The sequence below is a fragment of the Loxodonta africana genome, chromosome 22, assembly GCF_030014295.1.
Source record: "Loxodonta africana isolate mLoxAfr1 chromosome 22, mLoxAfr1.hap2, whole genome shotgun sequence".
NCBI lineage: Eukaryota > Metazoa > Chordata > Mammalia > Proboscidea > Elephantidae > Loxodonta > Loxodonta africana.
The window spans coordinates 21,240,810-21,258,343 of NC_087363.1; the positions used below are offsets into that span (position 1 = coordinate 21,240,810).

The 17,534-nt window shown below is 43.6% G+C and overlaps 1 protein-coding gene across 2 annotated transcripts; it reads left to right on the plus strand.

The window, feature by feature from the left end:
- Positions 1-4,569: 4,569 nt before the first annotated feature.
- Positions 4,570-5,752, plus strand: IQCF6 (IQ motif containing F6). Of its 2 annotated transcripts, none has more exons than XM_064274232.1 (2): positions 4,570-5,127; positions 5,285-5,752. In XM_064274232.1, the coding sequence occupies exons 1-2, from the start codon at positions 5,056-5,058 to the stop codon at positions 5,651-5,653; spliced, it is 441 nt and encodes a 146-aa protein (XP_064130302.1). In that variant the 5' UTR covers positions 4,570-5,055; the 3' UTR covers positions 5,654-5,752. The 2 variants fall into 2 exon arrangements, with proteins under 2 accessions (XP_064130302.1, XP_064130303.1); XM_064274233.1 differs by having other exon boundaries at positions 5,056-5,070.
- The last annotated feature ends 11,782 nt before the right edge of the window (positions 5,753-17,534 follow it).

Here is a 17,534-nt window from a genome sequence, read left to right on the forward strand (position 1 = left end):
AAAATGGTGAAGTCACTGTGAAAAACAGTTGGGTGGTTCTTCAAAAATTTAAACATAGAGTTACCGTACAACCTGGCTATTTCACTTCTATGTATGTATATAAAACCAAATCCGTTGCCGTTGAGTCAATTCCGACTCACAGTGACCCTATAGGACAGAGTAGAACTGCCCCATAGCATTTCCAAGGAGCACCTGGTGGATTTGAACTGCTGACCTCTTGGTTACAGCTGTAGCACTTAACCACTAGCCACCAGGGTTTCCATGTATATATGTATGTATGTGTATATATGTATATACTCAAGATAATTGAAAACAGCTGTTGAAACAAAAACTTGTACACAAATGCTCACAGCAGCTTTATTCATAACAGTCAGAAGTGGAAACAACCCAAATACCCATTAACTGATGAATGGATAAACAAAATATAGTATAAACCATACAATAGAATATTATTCCGCCATAAAAAGAATGAAGTACTGATACATGCTATAACATGCGTGAGCCTTGAAAACATTCTCAGTGAAATAAGCCAGGCACAAAAGGCCGCATACTGTATGATTCCATTTATATAAAATGTCCAGAGTGGGTGAATCCATAGAGACAGAAAGCAGATTAGTGGTTACCGCGGCCCGGGAAGGAGGAAGGACTGGGGAGTGACTGCTTAACGGGTACTGGAATCTACCGAAGTAATTCACAACATTGGCAGATGAAAATGTTCTGAATTAGATAGCATTGACGGTTGCACAACATTATGAATGTAATAAAAGCCACTGAATTGTACAATAAAAATGATTAGAATAGTGAATTTTATATTATGTAATTTTACCTCAGTTAAGGAAAAAAGATACACAGGAACACACAAGACAATACTGTGTACTTCTTTGAGTACATGGACATATGTGTCTATAAACGCATGGCTGATTGTCCAGGATCCCCTCCAACCTGGGAGCAGTAATAATGTAGAGGAGGGAATAGGGATCACCAAGAGGGGAAATTTAGTTTTCAATGTATAAATTTTTACAAGGTTATATTTATGTTTTACGTGTTTCATTAAAAATAAATTACTTTTAACAGAAAATTTAAATCAGTATGTGTATGCTTTAAGGTCTGGAGGAATAGGTCTGGGGGCAAATTTCATCAGAGATTCATTTTCTGTCTTATATATTTCTGCATTATTTGAAATTTTAGCCACAGACATGTATTATGCTAATAATCAGAAAAAAATCCAATGAGAAGAAGAGAATAGGAAGCTGTGGAAGGCGAGTGAGGAAATAGAGACCAAGGACCATGGTCTGGCAGAACTGGGTAAGATTCAGGGAGTTCGTCTTACTCCTCCCCCCACTTCCATCTACTGACACTTTGTGAATAACTGCAAAATGCTGAACATAAAAGGGGCTGCCAAGGCTTCTCCAGGGACACGTAAAAAGGATACAAAGCCAGGATATTCCAGCAACTCCCAGTCAGGCCAGAGTGGGGATGGGAGGCGAGGTCCAAGGGGAATGTGGGAACTGGCACCTTGACAATGGAAACTGGCTGGATGGGCTGAGCCCGGAACGCGGGCCGTGCCTACAGCCCCTTCTAAGTGATCCCTTCCATGAAACCCAGAAGATGGGGCTGCAAGTGGACACCTGACTCCATGACTGATGGTTTCATGCAGGGATGAAGACTTTTGAAATGACTGGCACTGCTTACACAGATTGACAGCCATTTAAGGAAGCAACAGAATCCTCTCTCTTTTTAAAAATTGATGAATTAATGAATTTTCCTGAAAATACACACAACAAAATACACACCACTTCACCAATTTCTACTTGCCCAATTCAGTGACACTGATTACATTCAGGTTGTGCCCCCTTCTCAACAACCTTTTCCAAGTGATTTCACCGTCATTGACACAGACTCCCTGCCTCCCTAAGCTTCTCATCTACCCTTCTGAGTTGCTGTCGTCAATTTGATCACATATATAGATAATTCTTTGAAAGAGCATACTATTTAATGCAGACATTCTTTTCTAATTAAGCTAAACTATTCTTTGGTTCAAAGATGACTTCAGGGAATAGTTTTGGTCCAAGGTTTAAAGATTTCCTCAGGGTAATAACTTGGGAGTGGGGGTTATCTAGCCTCAATGGCTCGAAAAAGTCTGGAGAATCCACTCTCTTGAGGGCTTTTAACCTGGCGCAATGAAGGTTGCTTGGTTGACAATGGGGCCAGAACCTGTAACGTGCTCAGATGGACAGTGCCATGGTACCATGGCAATGGTATGAGGCAGCAGGAGCCTTGAATACACATAAACAGGGGCCACACACAGTGTATGGCATCACAAGCAGTGGGCACCCAGCAAGCCCCTGTGCAAAAAAAATGAGCAGTAACCTGCATGCTAAAGCCAGAGTCAGAATGGCCTTCCGAATCCCAAAGGACTCCCAGCATCTCTGCATCACCTGAGTCTGCATTTCCAGTTCTAATTCTGAATCCCAGAAATGCAGGCCTTTGTGAGACCTGCCTGCACAGTCGCATTCTTACGGCATGGCCGGGCAGATCCAGGTTTTGTGGGACCTGAAGCTTACACAGTTTGGAAGATGGCCAGCTTTAAGAAAAAAGAATACAAAATTACATTTATAAAATTAGGTACTCAAACGCGTCTTTATTTAGACTGAGAAAAAGAAATCACATGAAATTGCGAATATTAAAAAGTTGACAGATAAAACCACAAACATAACATAATGTTTATATTAATTAACCGCCTATCACACCTCAATTATATTTTCCTACAGTTTTAGCTGCACAACCTCTGATCGCTTCTTCATGTGATGATTTTGCAGTATCACATCCATAGAAACTTTTATTTATTATTAACACTTGGGAGGCATAAGAAACATGATTTCTCACACTAGCTTACACACTGTTCATAGTAGTTCTACAGGTGTGTGCCCTATAATCACAGGAATTCTGATACATTTACTTCACAGAATTCCTATCCAAAAAAAAAGTGTTCATAATTGTACTATTGTATTATTAAGCATTTTGTTGTTATTAGGTGCCATCAAGCCAGTTCCCACTCATAGCAATCCTATGTAGAACAGAACAAAGCACTGCCCAGTCCTGCACAATCCTCACAGTTGTTGTTATGCTTGAGCCCATTGTTGCAACCACTGTGTCAATCCACCTCATTGAAGATATTCCTCTTTTTTGCTGACCCTCTACTTTACCAAGCATGATGCCCTTCTCCAGGGACTGGTCCCTCCTGATAACATGTCCGAAGTATGTGAGACAAAGTCTTACCACCCTTGCTTCTAAAGATCTTTCTGGCTATTCTTCTTCCAAGACAGATTTGTTTGCAGTCGATTGTATATTCAATATTATTCCCTGACACCCTAATTCAAAGGCACGAATTCTTCTTCGGTCTTCTTTATGCATCGCCCAGCTTTTGCGTGCACATGAGGTAAATGAAAACACCATGGCTTGGATCACAGGCAACATAGAATTATCAAGTATACTCCTGACAAAAAAGAACTTCAATTTTAATCAGGTCTGATAACATGAAGTATTTTCAACCAACTAGCTTCTGGTTCTATACCTCTCAAGCCTTGCTTTTCCTTCCCTGCCTACATATTTCTGGGTCGGACAATGCAGGACATGTTCCTGTCATGATAGCATTTCCGTCCCCACACCTTCTTGTCATGACACAAAGTGAATGAACACAGTAATTGGTGGGAGTACTCTTGGAAGCCATTTCTACAGCAGAATGGCTATCAAGAATGTATCTATCCCCAGAAACTGTCGCCTTGAGATAATCTTTAAGCCTTAAACCAAAAATAACCCCTGAAGCCTTCTTAAAACCAAACAATAGTTTAGCTTAACTACTAAAAAAATGTCTGCCTTGAGCATTGTGCTCTTTTAAGAGCCTCTACGTGGGATCAAAGCAACAATAGAGACTTGAAAGATTAGATAGGAACCTTGGGGGCAGTGAGTTTCTGTTAATGGAAGAGGAACAACTCAGAAAAGGAGGGCGAGAATGGTTGCACAACTTGAAGAATGTAATCAAAGTCACTGAATTGCATATGTAGAAACTGTCGAATTGGTATATGATTTGCTGTGTATGTTTTCAACAACAACAACAAAACATATATCCACACACACACATACACATAAGAATGTATCTATCCCCAGAGCCCAGAGGTGACTGTGAACCACATAAATCTATCCCACTAAACCCAGACTAAGTATACCCCAACTCACCTTCCCCTTAGTCACATTCCAAAAGCAGGCTGCAGCCATTCCGCACCACCCAACAGGAGGAGAGGGGCTACGGAGGGAAAAGAGATGGAGGTCCCCTCCAACTGCAGTTAAAACATCTTGCTTTTGCAAATTCTAAGCAAAAACATATGACCTTTTGAACATGCTGCTCGAGCCCCTCCCAGAGCCTCTAACGTTTAAGTGCCAGGAAATCCACACCTGCTATGGGTATCCTAAAAGTAAGAAGTCTTATTGAGGAAAAGCTGCATGGATCTCTCTTCCCTGCAAACAGGAGAAATAGAAAGAAATGACAGAAGTGTGTAGAAGAGAGTAAGTTGTAAGGTAACGGTTGGGCCTGAGAAATAAACTGAAGGCAAGAGATAATGGTAGGCCTTCAAAACGATAATAAAAATAAAAACCAAACTCATTGCTATCGAGTCGATTCCTATTCGTGGTGAACCCACATGTTACAGAATAGAACTGCTCCATGGGGTTTTCTTGGTTATAATCTTCATGGAAGCAGATTGCCAGGCATTTCTTTCACGGCACCACTAGCTGGGTTTGAACTGCCAACCTTTAAGTTAGTAGATGAGGGCAAACCATTTGCGTCACCCAGGGATAAAAAAAAATAAAGTGATCAGTCAGACACAGTGAAGAGAAAAAAAGATAAGTGGTTAAATGTGGATGGGCAGGACCTGATGAAGTGGTGCCTTGGGTACAGGTGGGTGGGGTCTGATCATGAGGGTGTGGCTAACAGTTGAGGGTGGGGCTAAGACTAGAGTGACCTACCTGATAGATGAGTAGACTCTAAAGACCAGGGCCATGGACACACAAAATGTGAATGAGGCCCTTAGCAAAGGGAGCCAGCCAACAGATAAGGAGCAGAGTCTAAAGGTGAGGGGGAGGATTGGAAATATATTGGAAAGGTCCTAGAAATGAGAGATCAGGGGCACCCGGGCAAAGCCCCCTTTCCTCCCAAGCAGCCAGCGGTGGGGATGGGAGTGGGAGGATGCCCCCTGAGTATCTCCATGTTCTTCCTCCCCCCAATCAGTTAGAGAAGGCAGCCACAAGGATTCAGTCATGGTGGCGTGGCAACATGGTGCGCCGGACGTTACTACACGCAGCACTCAGGGCCTGGGTCATCCAGTGCTGGTGGAGGTCAGTGCAGGCCAAGATGTTGGAGCAAAGACGGCGCCTGGCACTGAGACTCTACACCTGCCAGGAGTGGGCGGTGGTGAAGGTGCAGGCACAGGTTCGAATGTGGCAGGCCCGCAGAAGGTTCCTCCAGGCACGCCAGGCGGCCTGCATCATCCAGTCTCACTGGCGCTGGCATGCCAGCCAAACCAGAGGTCTGATCCGGGGCCGCTATGAGGTCAGAGCCAGCCGGCTGGAGCTCGACATCGAAATCCTCATGACCTAGGGGCGCTGGCAGAGCCAAGGAGACTGGATCTCCTGCCCAATAAAGACATTTACTGGCCACAGACTTGCCCACTGGAGATTAGACCCATGGAAGAGGGCTCAGCCCCTAACCTTCCTGCCTCCCACCCAGAAAAAGACCCCCACGTGTGGTCTGGAGCCTCCATCTCCAGGGCACCCACCCTAAGGCCCTGCTCCTGGTGGCAGATCTGACCTATTTGGGGTTCAAAAAAGACCCCAGGGCCCAGGCCAGGCTGGGATACCTCAGCCGGCCTGATCCCAGCTTCCTCCACAAGTCAGGATAGGAACTGGGCTTTTTTTTCCTGCAGCCCCTGCCTGGGCTTCTCCACTCAGCGAAGGACACCAGGGAGTCTGGCTGCAGCCAGGGCCAGCTGGGAAGGCCAGGATTCCACAGGCCTGTGCTTGGCAAGGCCCTCAGGGCCAGCCATAGTGCTTGGCAGGGAGCCAGGAGGACAGGGCACCTCACATGAGCAACAACAGGGTAGGCCCTGTGCCTCATGGGGGCAACCAACCACAGCCAGCCTCTGGAGAGGCCAGGGCAGGAGCTGAGGAGCAGCAGCTGGGCCTGCTGCCTCCCTCTCCCGGGCCTGAGCTGCAGGGCTTGCCTCCCCTGTGCTGGCCACTTCCTGGGAGAACCAGGCACAGGGTTGGGAAGGGAAGAGACAGCCCAGGGAAGGCTAGGGGGGAGGGCTGACCTTCTGCCATTGAAGGGCATGGGTTTGGGGGTTTGATCTCTAAATCCTACCACATATTCAGAAGCAGCTATGCTACAAATCCATCCCCCAAGACAGCCTCTTCTGTCCTCCCCACAGGCTGCCCCACCCACTGCTGAGCCTACCTCTGGTAGGTGGGTGCTGATGGGTCTCTGCTCTGCTGAGTCTCCCTCTGTTTTTGCATCTATGGTTTAACCATCTCTGTACCAGGTCTCTCACAGTCTCTGCTTTGTCATCCGTTTCCAAGGCCCCTCATTCTCACCTGTGTCCTTCAGATGCTTGTCTCTGAAACTCTATCCCAGAGGTATGAGGTCTGAGACCCTCCCCAGGGGCTGGCAATTGTGGGCTTTGCACAAGGGTGGGAGGACCCTTGCACAGTTGGGGAGGTGTGTGGGGGACCAGGGGTCTGTATGGGCCCCACAGCTCAGTGAGGCTTTCCCCAACCCCAGGTCCCTTCCATGTGTGGTGGTAGGGGGAGGAGGCAGGGAGAGAGTGTCTCCAGAACACCTGTGGCAGATGTGAGGTCCAGAGTTCAGTCCAAAACCCATCACCTCCAGTAGCTGTAGGTTGCAGTGATACAGCCGGGTACCTGGCCATTTTGACTGGACTCCTCTCTTGGGGTCACCATGAGTCAGAATCGACTCGGCATCTAACAACAACAATCGTTCTTCCAAGGGACCCCCTTCAGGAGCTTCGGATACAGCTTTCTCCTCCCCTACTCTGAACGGCGGGATAACAGACCCCTTCCATGGCTGGTGGGGACTGGTAGAACCTGCAGGCTGAACATGACTGGAACGCTGCTCTGTAGATGCCACCCCAGCAGTCGTTTACAACCTGAGCTAGAAGGGGTGAATTCTCTGGTTCTCAGTCTACACAGGACATTGGTATTGCCTGCGAAACTAAAAAACACTGATGCCTGGGCCCACCCCAGAGATTTTAGTTTAATTGGGCTGGGGGGAGGTCTGGGCTTCGGGAATCCAGTGTGTGATCAAGGCTTAGGAACCACTGATGTAAGCCCTCCCTAACCCAGACTTTTAGGAGCCCTGGTGGTGCAACGGTTAAGGACTCAGCTGCTAATGAAAAGTTGGCAGTTCAAACCCACCCAGCAGCCTTGTGGAAGAAAGACCTGGTGATCTTTTTCCATAAAGATTAGAGCCAAGAAAACCCTATGGGGCAGTTCTACTTTGTCACATGGGGTCACTATGAGTCGAAATCAATTTGATAGCACCCAAAAACAGCCCAGGTTATACAGCCCCACACACACCTGTGCAGCCCCATCTGGTGATAGTGACATAGAATTCCAAGCTGAACACTCATCGAGCACAAGGTCACTCATGCCACAGATAGAGCTGCTTTGGGTCAAAAACCTTTGCAAGCAGGAAGACAGAGTCCCTCTGGTGGATGGGGGCAGAAGGTAGGTGGGGCCTCTTGTTCTAGGTAGACAGAACCCCGGGAAAGATTGTACCTCCTACTAAAGTCACACAGGTGTGAGGAATGAAGACTCAGGGCACAGCCCAAGAAGGCCAAGCTTCATCCAAGGCCTTAGCTGCCACCTGAAAATGTCTCTCCAATCCTCAGTGGTCTGGAGGAACTGGGGAAGGTCCTGGTCTCTGAGTGGTGGGCATTAGAGAGCCCCAAGGCAAAGGAATGGAGGTCTTTAACCTGTCACCAGCTCAGTGGAACCACCCTTCCCTCCTCAGCAGGAATGAAGCTGCAGGTGGGGCTTTCAGAGGCAGACTTGTCAGACCCTCACAGGCCCTCTCTTCTCCTCCCTGCCAGCAATAAGAATCCAGCTGCGTAAGGGACTCTGCTGAGAACGCCTGAACTAAATACTAGAAGTGGGAATGGGGAAGGGGCGCTTGCAGCTTTGGGGCAGGGGTGAGCCTGAGAATGTTCTAGAGGGACCTGGTGTCCCCACTCTTGCTCCTCCCCTAGAAGATATGGTTTTCCCTAAACCAAAAAAAAACTAAACCCATTGCCGTCGAGTCAATTCCAACTCATAGCAACCCTATGGGACAGGTAGAACTGCCCCCACAGGGTTTTCAAGGAGCGGCTGGTAGATTGGAACTGTTGACCTTTTGGATAGCAGAACAACACTTAACCATTGACCCATCAGGACCCCATGGTGTCCCCAAGCCCAATCAATAAAGAAATGCATTGACCCTCAGACTGGCACAGCCTAGTGGGCCCCTAAGAAAGTAGATGAGGGCCCATTCCCTGAGGTTCCCTTCCACCCATGGAAGACCCCCAGATAGCATCTAGTCTCCCTGTCCCCAGAGTACCCACCCCATGCTCTCAAGCCTTTACCTGATGCATCACCAACCTTATCTCTGATCCTGCAGCTCCAGCATCTCCACCTGCCTGATCTTCTGCCTCTCTCTCTCCCACATGCCAATTCCAAGATGAGATGGTCACCGACACTGCCCTGCCACACCAGGCTGACCAACATCCCTCTGACCACCTGCACTCTCTCTCTCTTTCACACACAGATACACTCACATTTGTGGAGGGCATGGACCCTCACCACCACCCTACTCCCACACCCACCCTACCAGTGAACTCGAGGGTAGATGCTGCCTGGCATAAAGAAGTCTTTGCTCTGCTTTGGTTCTGGAGATTGAGTTTGTTGAAGTCCACCACAAGTCAGTAGTCTGGAAGCAAGCACTTACATAGAAGAGCTAGAGTGAGTTAAAAGGAAAAAATGTTTTCTGGGCACTTGCCCAAAGCTAGACTTTCATATCAAGTGTCAAGAATGAACTTAGCATAGGATTTGACTCTAAAGAAGTGATCATACGATTTAGTGTCCAAACCCTTTTAAGTGTTGTCTTTGTTATCTAGTGCTGCTATGACAGAAATACCACAAGTGGGTGGCTTTAACAAGCAAGTTTATTCTCTCACAGTCTAGTAGGCTAGAATTCCGAATTCAGGGCACCAGCTCCAGGGTGCAGCTTTCTCTGTCAGCTCTGGGGGAAGGTCCTTGTCATCAATCTTCCCTTGGTCTAGGAGCTTCTCCACACAGGAACCCCAGGTCCAAAAGACATGCTCTGCTCCCAGTGCTCCTTTCTTGGTGATATGAGGTTCCCATGTATCTCTGCTTGCTTCTCTCTTCTATATCTCAAAAGGAATTGGCTTAAGACACAATCTAATTTTTGTAGACTGAGTTCTGCATCATTAACTTAATTTGCCACTAATCCCATCTCATCACATCATAGGGATAGGATTTATAACACATAAAAAATCACATCACATGACAAAATGATAGACATTTCACACAATACTGGGAATCATGACCTAGCCAAGTTGACAGATATTTTGGGGGGACACAATTCAGTCCATGACAAGAGTGAAAGAGGAACTGGTAATAAGTATGTTGGAAACAACAAGCATAAACCAGGACTGACCTTCCTGGACACACTGAGACATATTATCAGTTAATAATAAGCCTTGGTATGCAGAGGATGGCTGAGGGTGCTGGGGGCAGTGGAGGTGGGATATAGAGAATGTTCCAGCCACACAGGAAGAGACAAAAGGCCATCCTGGGAAGGAGCCTAGTATCAGACAGAGGTGTGTGAGGGGCTTATTATACAATTTTCTCCCAGCCTTCCAGTCTTTCCCCTTGGATTACCCCAGCAGGCATAAGGGGGTCTGAGAACATAACCCGGCGAGACTGTGTGGTTCATAGGTGAGAAGTAGCAAAAACTAAGGTAGGTGCGTAGGTGAGTGGGTCTGAGGGCTGCCCCCACTGAGCCCTGCAGAATCCCTCATAGGGCTGAGAATTAGCCAAGAGTCCCTGGGTATGCAAAATGGGGGAAACGAGATGTGTCAAAAGGACTGGTGGTTCTGAAAAGGCCTGAGATGGGGACAAGAAGCCACAGACTATGGGGACCTCATTGCCTGAGGCCAAATCAGGGACCAGGGGCATCCCAGCAGTTGGGTCTAGGTCTGTGGGTTGGGAACATGAATGAGTTCAGTTGTGACGGGTAGGCTGGGGGCAACACAGAACCCATGAAAGCAGACAGGAGCAGCTATAAGAACAAACAGAGGACGCCCAGGGACAAAACAGTTCAGGTCATACCACAGAGGAAGCTGAAGCCCAGAGACTGAGTGAGGCACACTTCTTTAATCGACATCTCAGCCAGAAAAGACCAGATGTCCTTTCCTTACAATCAGGACAATATTCAAGCCCTCTTCCCCTCCCAAGAACTTACAGCACCCTTAGGGGAATGGAATGGTAGGGAGAAGACCTTGAAAGACCAAGTATTTATCCTGGAGAGACTGAGTGAACCTCGAGGAAGCTGCAGTAACATGGAAATGAGTAAAACTGAACAAGCAACTCCAAGAACTTCTCTACTATACAGTCAGTATTGGGGCTCTTGAGAAAGATGAGCCCAGTATAGAAGATAAAAGAAGTCTCATTCCGTGCTCTCCACTTTGTTGTGGTCTACTTTACACTGATGTGAGTGATGACCTTGGTTTCTAAATTTTCCTTTTTAAATAAGTAGAGGCAAACCATCCACAGAGCGACGGTCCCAGTTACAGGCTAAATCCCTCTTCAACATTTTTATCCCTAAGCATAAGGAAACTAATCACGAGGAAAACTTCTGGGAAAGTCCATGAGAATCACTCACGATATTATACTGAACACAGGCTCAGGCCAAACTCTATCACTAAAAATTCATGGAAATAATAAAATTCACAGGAAGAATAAAAAATGTTATTTTCACAATGACTTTCTTGAAGCATCTCAAGATGCCAGGCACACTCCTGCCTCAGGGCCTTGTCTCTGGCTATTCCTTCTGCATGGTACGCACTTCATCTAGAGATTCTCATGGCTCACTCCCTCAAGAGCTTCAAGTCTTTGCTCAAATGTCACCTCAGTGAGGTCAACTTTGACCACCTTATTTAATATTGTCCTTTCCATCTGCCTTTTCCTACTCTGCTTTTCCTTTGTTCTGCAGCAGTTTTTTTACCTTCTAACATACTATACAATTTACTGACTTATTATGTTTATGTTTATTGTCTGTTACCTCAACTAGAATATTAGCTTCAAGAGGACAAGATTGTTTTGTTCACTACTGTTTTCCAAGTGCCCAAAACAGTGCCTGGCGCATAGTATTGTTGTTGTTAGTTGCCATCAAGTTGGCTCCGACTCATGATAACCTTATGTATAACAGAAAAAAATGTTGTCCAGTGCTGCACCATCTCCATCTTTGATATGTTTGATTTCATTATTGTGGTTATTGTGTCAATCCATCCATTGAGGGTTTCCCTCATTTTCACTAACCTTCTACTTTACCAAGCATGATGTTCTTTTCCACCAATTGTTTTTTTTCTGATGACACTTCCAAAGTAAGCAAGACAAGGTCTTGCCATTCTCACTTCTAAGAAGCATTTCGGTCGTATTTCTTCTAACTCTGATTTGTTCATTCTTCTGGAAGTCCATGGTACATTCAATATTCTTTGCCAACATCATGAGAGTAGAGGCTCAGTAAATATTTGTTAACTTAATGGTTGTAAGATTATACATTCAAAATCAAACCAGACAAAAAATCTCAAACAATGTCAGCATGGGAAATTGTTGTGGGGAATGGAGTAAGGACATAAATGCGTGCACATATTCTTGACCAGTTTTGGAGGAAATACAGATACTAATTTGTTCTTAACGTTAATAGCAAAATATAAATTCAGATACATGCTAAATGTTTAAGTGTAGTATGCAAGAGCTTGGATATTGCTTAAAAATAATCCAAAGGAGGAAAGGAAGGGGGGAGGTAATCAAAGAAACATGACTGGCCATGAGTTGGTTATTGTCAAAGCCTGGTGATGACTACTCTCTCTACTTTTAGATATGTTTGAAAGTTTCCATAATCAAAATATAAAAAAAAAAATCTTAGTGTAAATACTAAAAGAATAAAAATTACTTTAATAACCTCTGTAATAGTTAGGAATTATATTGGGCTGTTAGGAACAGAAACCTGAAAAATAGTGGCCTAAACAAAATAAAAGTTTTTTCCTCTCTCCTATAAATGAAACAGAGCAATGGGAAGTCCAGGGTTTGGCAGCTGCAAAGTATGTACAGGGTCCCATTTTCTTCCCTCTGTCCATGTTGCATCCCTGGGATGGGGCCCTAGTCCTCATGCTCTCAAGATGACTTCCAGAGCTCCAGTCATCATGTCTACATTTCAGACAAGAAGCGGAAGGACAAGGAGAGAAACTGCTCATGCCAGCTGAGGTCATTTCTGTTAAAAGTCTTTCCCAAAAGGCTCACTCGCCCAGTGATCTCCGCTTATATTTCATTGACTAAAATTGTTACCTGACTCTTCCAGCTACAAGTATGCATATTGCCACCCAGACTAAGCTCTGGCGTATCTGAACAGGCTAGATTCTGTTTCAATACAAACAACTTCCAAATCTCAGTGGCTTAGCCAAAGTGTATTTCTCACTTGCATAGTCTGCTTGGATCCAGACAACTCCCCATGGCAGCACCCCTCCATGTGTTTGCTCAGCATTCCAGGCTGCTCCACTCTCATACTATCTCCATGTGGATATGAGTTCCTGTGTTTGTGTTTGTCATGGCAGGGGAAAGGAAGGCTGGAGAGAGGAGCACCAGCAGTTATAGCCTTTCACCTGGAAGTACCACATTTCTCTCCTGCTCCCATTTTATTGGCTAAATTAAGCATGTAGCTGTGTCTAACTTCAAGGAGGAGGGAAGTGCAATCTTCCCACATGCCTAAAAGGGGAGGAGAACAAGAATATTCGTGAACAGATCAATGTCCCCCACACTATGGTTCTATTTATAAGGTAAAAGAGAGAGTGCCTACTGGGGAGGCAACCAGCAGCTCTGCCACAACTACTAAAACATCAGAGTAAATACATTAAAAAGAAAATTCAATCAATTCAACAGATGCATAAAATAGAAGGAAAAAAATAAGCATAATAGAAAACCCAAAGAGGGGAACAAATTTGTATTAAATGAGAATGAGTGAAATGCATCTATTAACAGAATCTTACACTAAGTGAAAATAAAATCCAATCATTTTAATGGACAGGCTTGAGATAAAAAGAAGCTGGAGTTTGAAATTAAAACAACAGAAAATGATACAGCAGGAGAGAAGCTGGTTGTGTAAAGATACATTTAATATCCTCTCTCCTGAGACCCAAGTAAGATGAAATTAAAGCAATTACCTTCACAAAACAGTTCACAATTGTGAGGAGGGTGGGAGAAAGGTTATCAGTGGCTGAGAAGACCACTATTCTGGAAAAGGGAAAGCAAGAGGAGAGTGGTACCAGAAGAAGCAGGAAAGAGGAAGCTGAATAACAAAGTGCTCAGAGGAGGAGTGACGTCATGGAAAATAATGGAGTAGGAAGCTCCGGGAGTTGGTCCCCCCACTGAAACAACCATTAAGCTGGAAAGGGCAATTAGAATCAACTATTTAGAACTCTGGGGCCTTATCAGACACCTACAGCAACCAGGAGAGTGCTTGATGAAGAGACAGGCTGCCGAACTTCAGTAAGAGAACAGCGTGCACAAAATAGCTGCCATCCACATTCCTCATCACCACAGCTATAGGGACAGAAGCCCACATTCCTAGAGCATCTGGATGGTGCCAGTAATGACCTTGGCCTCCAAAAACTTGGGGCTCTGCATTTTGATCAGTCTGGTGGTTCCCAGGGGAACCAGTGCAGATGCTTGTCTTAGTTTCAGCCTTCTCAGATTGCAGTGGCTTTCTAAATGAATAATTTATTCTATAAGGATCATCACAAAGCTGGTTCCTATGAGGTTAAAGATGTCCCAAATGTCCAGCTTTTCCAAGCTAATGTACCACTCCATCATCTCTAACATCAACTACTATCCTTCCCCTCAGTACTCTCCCTCCTGTCTTTGGGTTTGGTAACTCACTGCAACATCTCACAGAACTCACAAATGGTGATTACAGTTAAGTGGTTTATTAGGAAACTAACAGGGTACAACTTGGGATCAGGACCCACTTGGAAGTAATGGGAACAACAACTCAGGAGTTCCCTGGTTAAGACAGCTTCTTCTCACCCTGTGCTGCTGGGCCCTACTGGTTCCTGGCTGCCACCAAGCCCTGCTTAGGGCCTTCTTGGGCAAGTATTACACCTCTTTGCTCTGTTGGTTGGCAAGCCCCACAGCAGCCATTTCATGCTGGTCTACTGATTCCTGCTGTCTCACACTGCCATCTCTCCCTGTCTTCCATTTTACAACTCCTCTCTCTCTCTCCACATCCCACTTTAAGCCTAGTGAGATGGCAAAATTGGCCAATCCCCTTTTTTCTTGTTAGGGTTCCATGTACCTTATTTGCCTGAGCCCACACTCACAAGGGTGCCATGCACCTCATTTACATTATTACAAAACTATCCAATCCCCTCGGTGGGCCACAAGTACGTCATTTGCATAGTCCCACCCAGTCATTTGGTGAGGTTTTCAAAACCATTGCAAGAAAGGCCATGCAAAAGCAATCCATCACACTGCACTGTCCTGGTAGTGTCTACTGGAAACATAGACAACTTTTTTTTTTTTTTTTATTCACACATTTAAGGAAAACTCTGTCAGGACACAGGATGGCAACCTAGAAAATAAAACAGAACTTCAGTAACCACATACAGCAAGGAATACAGACTTTGCAAAAAAAGTTTGAAAAACTACTATACAAATGGATGACTACAGCCCTCAGCAAGTAACAAAAGAAATCCCTGAGAAGTGGAAAATCTAATTTCCAGAGTTACCACATTATATATACTATTTCAATGTCAAGTTATCAAGCAGCATACAAAGTACGTGGAGCATACAAAGAAACAGAAAAGTATGGCTAAACTAATAAAAAAAAAAATTTTTTTTTTAATCCCTGAGGAAGCACATACGTTGGAATTACTGGTCAAAGACTTTAAATCAATGGTCTTAAATATGTTCAATGAGCTAAAGGGAACCATGGAGAAAGAACTAAAGGAAATCAGGAGAATAATATACAAACAAATAAAGAATGTCAATAAAGAAATAAAAATTCTAAAAAGGAACAAATAGAAATCCTGGAGCTGCAAATCGGTGAAATAAAAATTCACTAGAAGAATTCCATGGCAGATTTGAGTGAGTAGAAGAAAGAATCCATGAACTTAAAGATATGGCAATTGAAATTATCTACCCTGAGAAGCAGAAAGATAAAAATGACAAAGAAAAATGAACAGAACCTTGATGGACTTACGTAACACCACCAAGTTTACTAACATATGAATTTGAGCACCCCAGAAGAAGAAAGTCAAAATGAGACACTATGAAAAATGAACTAAATTAAAAAAAAAAAAGCGATAGTGTAGGAATTGAGGAACAAATATGTACATTGAACATACATAAAACAAATAGCTAAATGGCAGAAGTAAGTCCTTTCTTATCAATAATTGCAATAAATGTAAATGGATTAAATTTTCTGATTAAAAGACAAAGATTGGCTGGAGAGATTTTAAAAATGATCTATCTATATGGTGTCTGCAAGACACTCACTTTAACTCACTTTAGAAACAAAGACACGAAGAGGTTAAAAGTAAAAGGATAGAAAAAGATTTCTTATGAAAATAGTAACCAAAAGATTGCTGGGAAGGCTATTTTACTACCAGACACACTATATTTTAAGTCAAAAGAGGTTACAATAATGTTAGTGGGGGAGAAACAACTCAGAAAAGGAGGGTGAGAATAGTTGCACAACTCAAAGAATGTAACCAATGTCACTGAATTGTACGTGTAGAAATAGTTGAACTGGTGTATATTCTGCTGTATATATTCTCAACAACAACAAAAATAAAATAAATTACTAAAAAAAAAAAAAAAGAGATTCCAAGAGAAAAGAAGGACATTATATACTGGCAAAAATTCAATCCATCATGAATATATAACAATAATAAACACAGAAGTACCTAGCAACAGAGCCTCAAGATATATGAAGCAAACGCTGACGGAATTGAAGAGAAAACCAGACAGTTTCACAGTAATAGTTGGAGACTTGAATACCCACTTTCAATAACGGAAAAAACAACCAGTCAGAAGATCAGTAAGTATACAGATGACTTGAACAACAGTATAAACCAACTAGACTTAAGACATATTCAGAATACTCCACCCAACAATAGCCTTATTCTAAAGTGTACACGGCACATTCTTCAGGATAAACCACAAAACAAGTCTTAATAAATTTTAAAAGACTGAAATCATATAAAGTATCTTCTCCAACTGCAATGGATTGCAACTAGAAATCAATAACAAAAAGAAACCTGGAAAGCTCACAAATATGTAGAAATTAACAACATACTCTTAAACAACCAATGGGTCAAAGAACAAACTACAAGGGAAATTAGAAAATACTTTAAGACAAATGAAAACAAAAACACGATATACCAAAACTTATGAGATGCAGCCAAAGTAGAGCTCAGAGGGAAATTTATAGCTTTAAATGCCTACATTTAAAAAGTAAAAAAAAAAAAAAAGGATATAAAATCAATAACCTAAGTTTATACCTTAAGGAATTAGAAAAAGAAGAGCAAATTAAAACGAAAACTAGCAGTAAGAAGTAAATAATAAAGATTAGAGCACAGATAAACAAAATACAGAATAGATAAAAAAAAAATAGAGAAAATCAACCAACTAAATCTCAATGATGACAAACAAAAAGTTGGTTCTTTGAAAAGATTAACAAAATTGACAAACTTTTAGCTAGATTGTGGAAACCCTGGTGGCCTAGTGGTTAAGTGTCATAGCTGCTAACCAAAAGGTCAACAGTTCAAATCCACCAGGCACTCCTGGTAACTCTATGGGGGCAGTTCTACTCTGTCCTATAGGGTCGCTGTAAGTTGGAATTGACTCGATGGCAGCAGGTTTGGTTTTTTGGGTTTTTTGTTTGTTCGTTTTTAGCTAGATTGACCAAAAAAGAAAAAGAGGAGATTCAAATTACTCAAATCAGAAATGAAAGAGGAGATAATACCACCAACGTTATAGACATAAAAGGGATTATAAAACAATACTGTGAACACCTGTGTGCCAACACACAGAAAAACCTAGGTAAAATGAACAATTTCCTAGAAATGCGCAAACTACCAAAACTGAATGGTGAAGACATAGAGAATCTGAACAAACTCATAACAAGT

What these genes read in the sequence shown, in the direction of transcription:
- IQCF6 (XM_064274232.1), top strand. Translation starts at nt 5,056, where the DNA reads ATGGACACACAAAATGTGAATGAGGCCCTTAGCAAAGGGAGCCAGCCA. An exon ending in ATAAGGAGCAGAGTCTAAAG is followed by an intron (nt 5,128 to 5,284) that starts GTGAGGGGGAGG and finishes CCCCCCAATCAG; the next exon opens with TTAGAGAAGGCAGCCACAAG.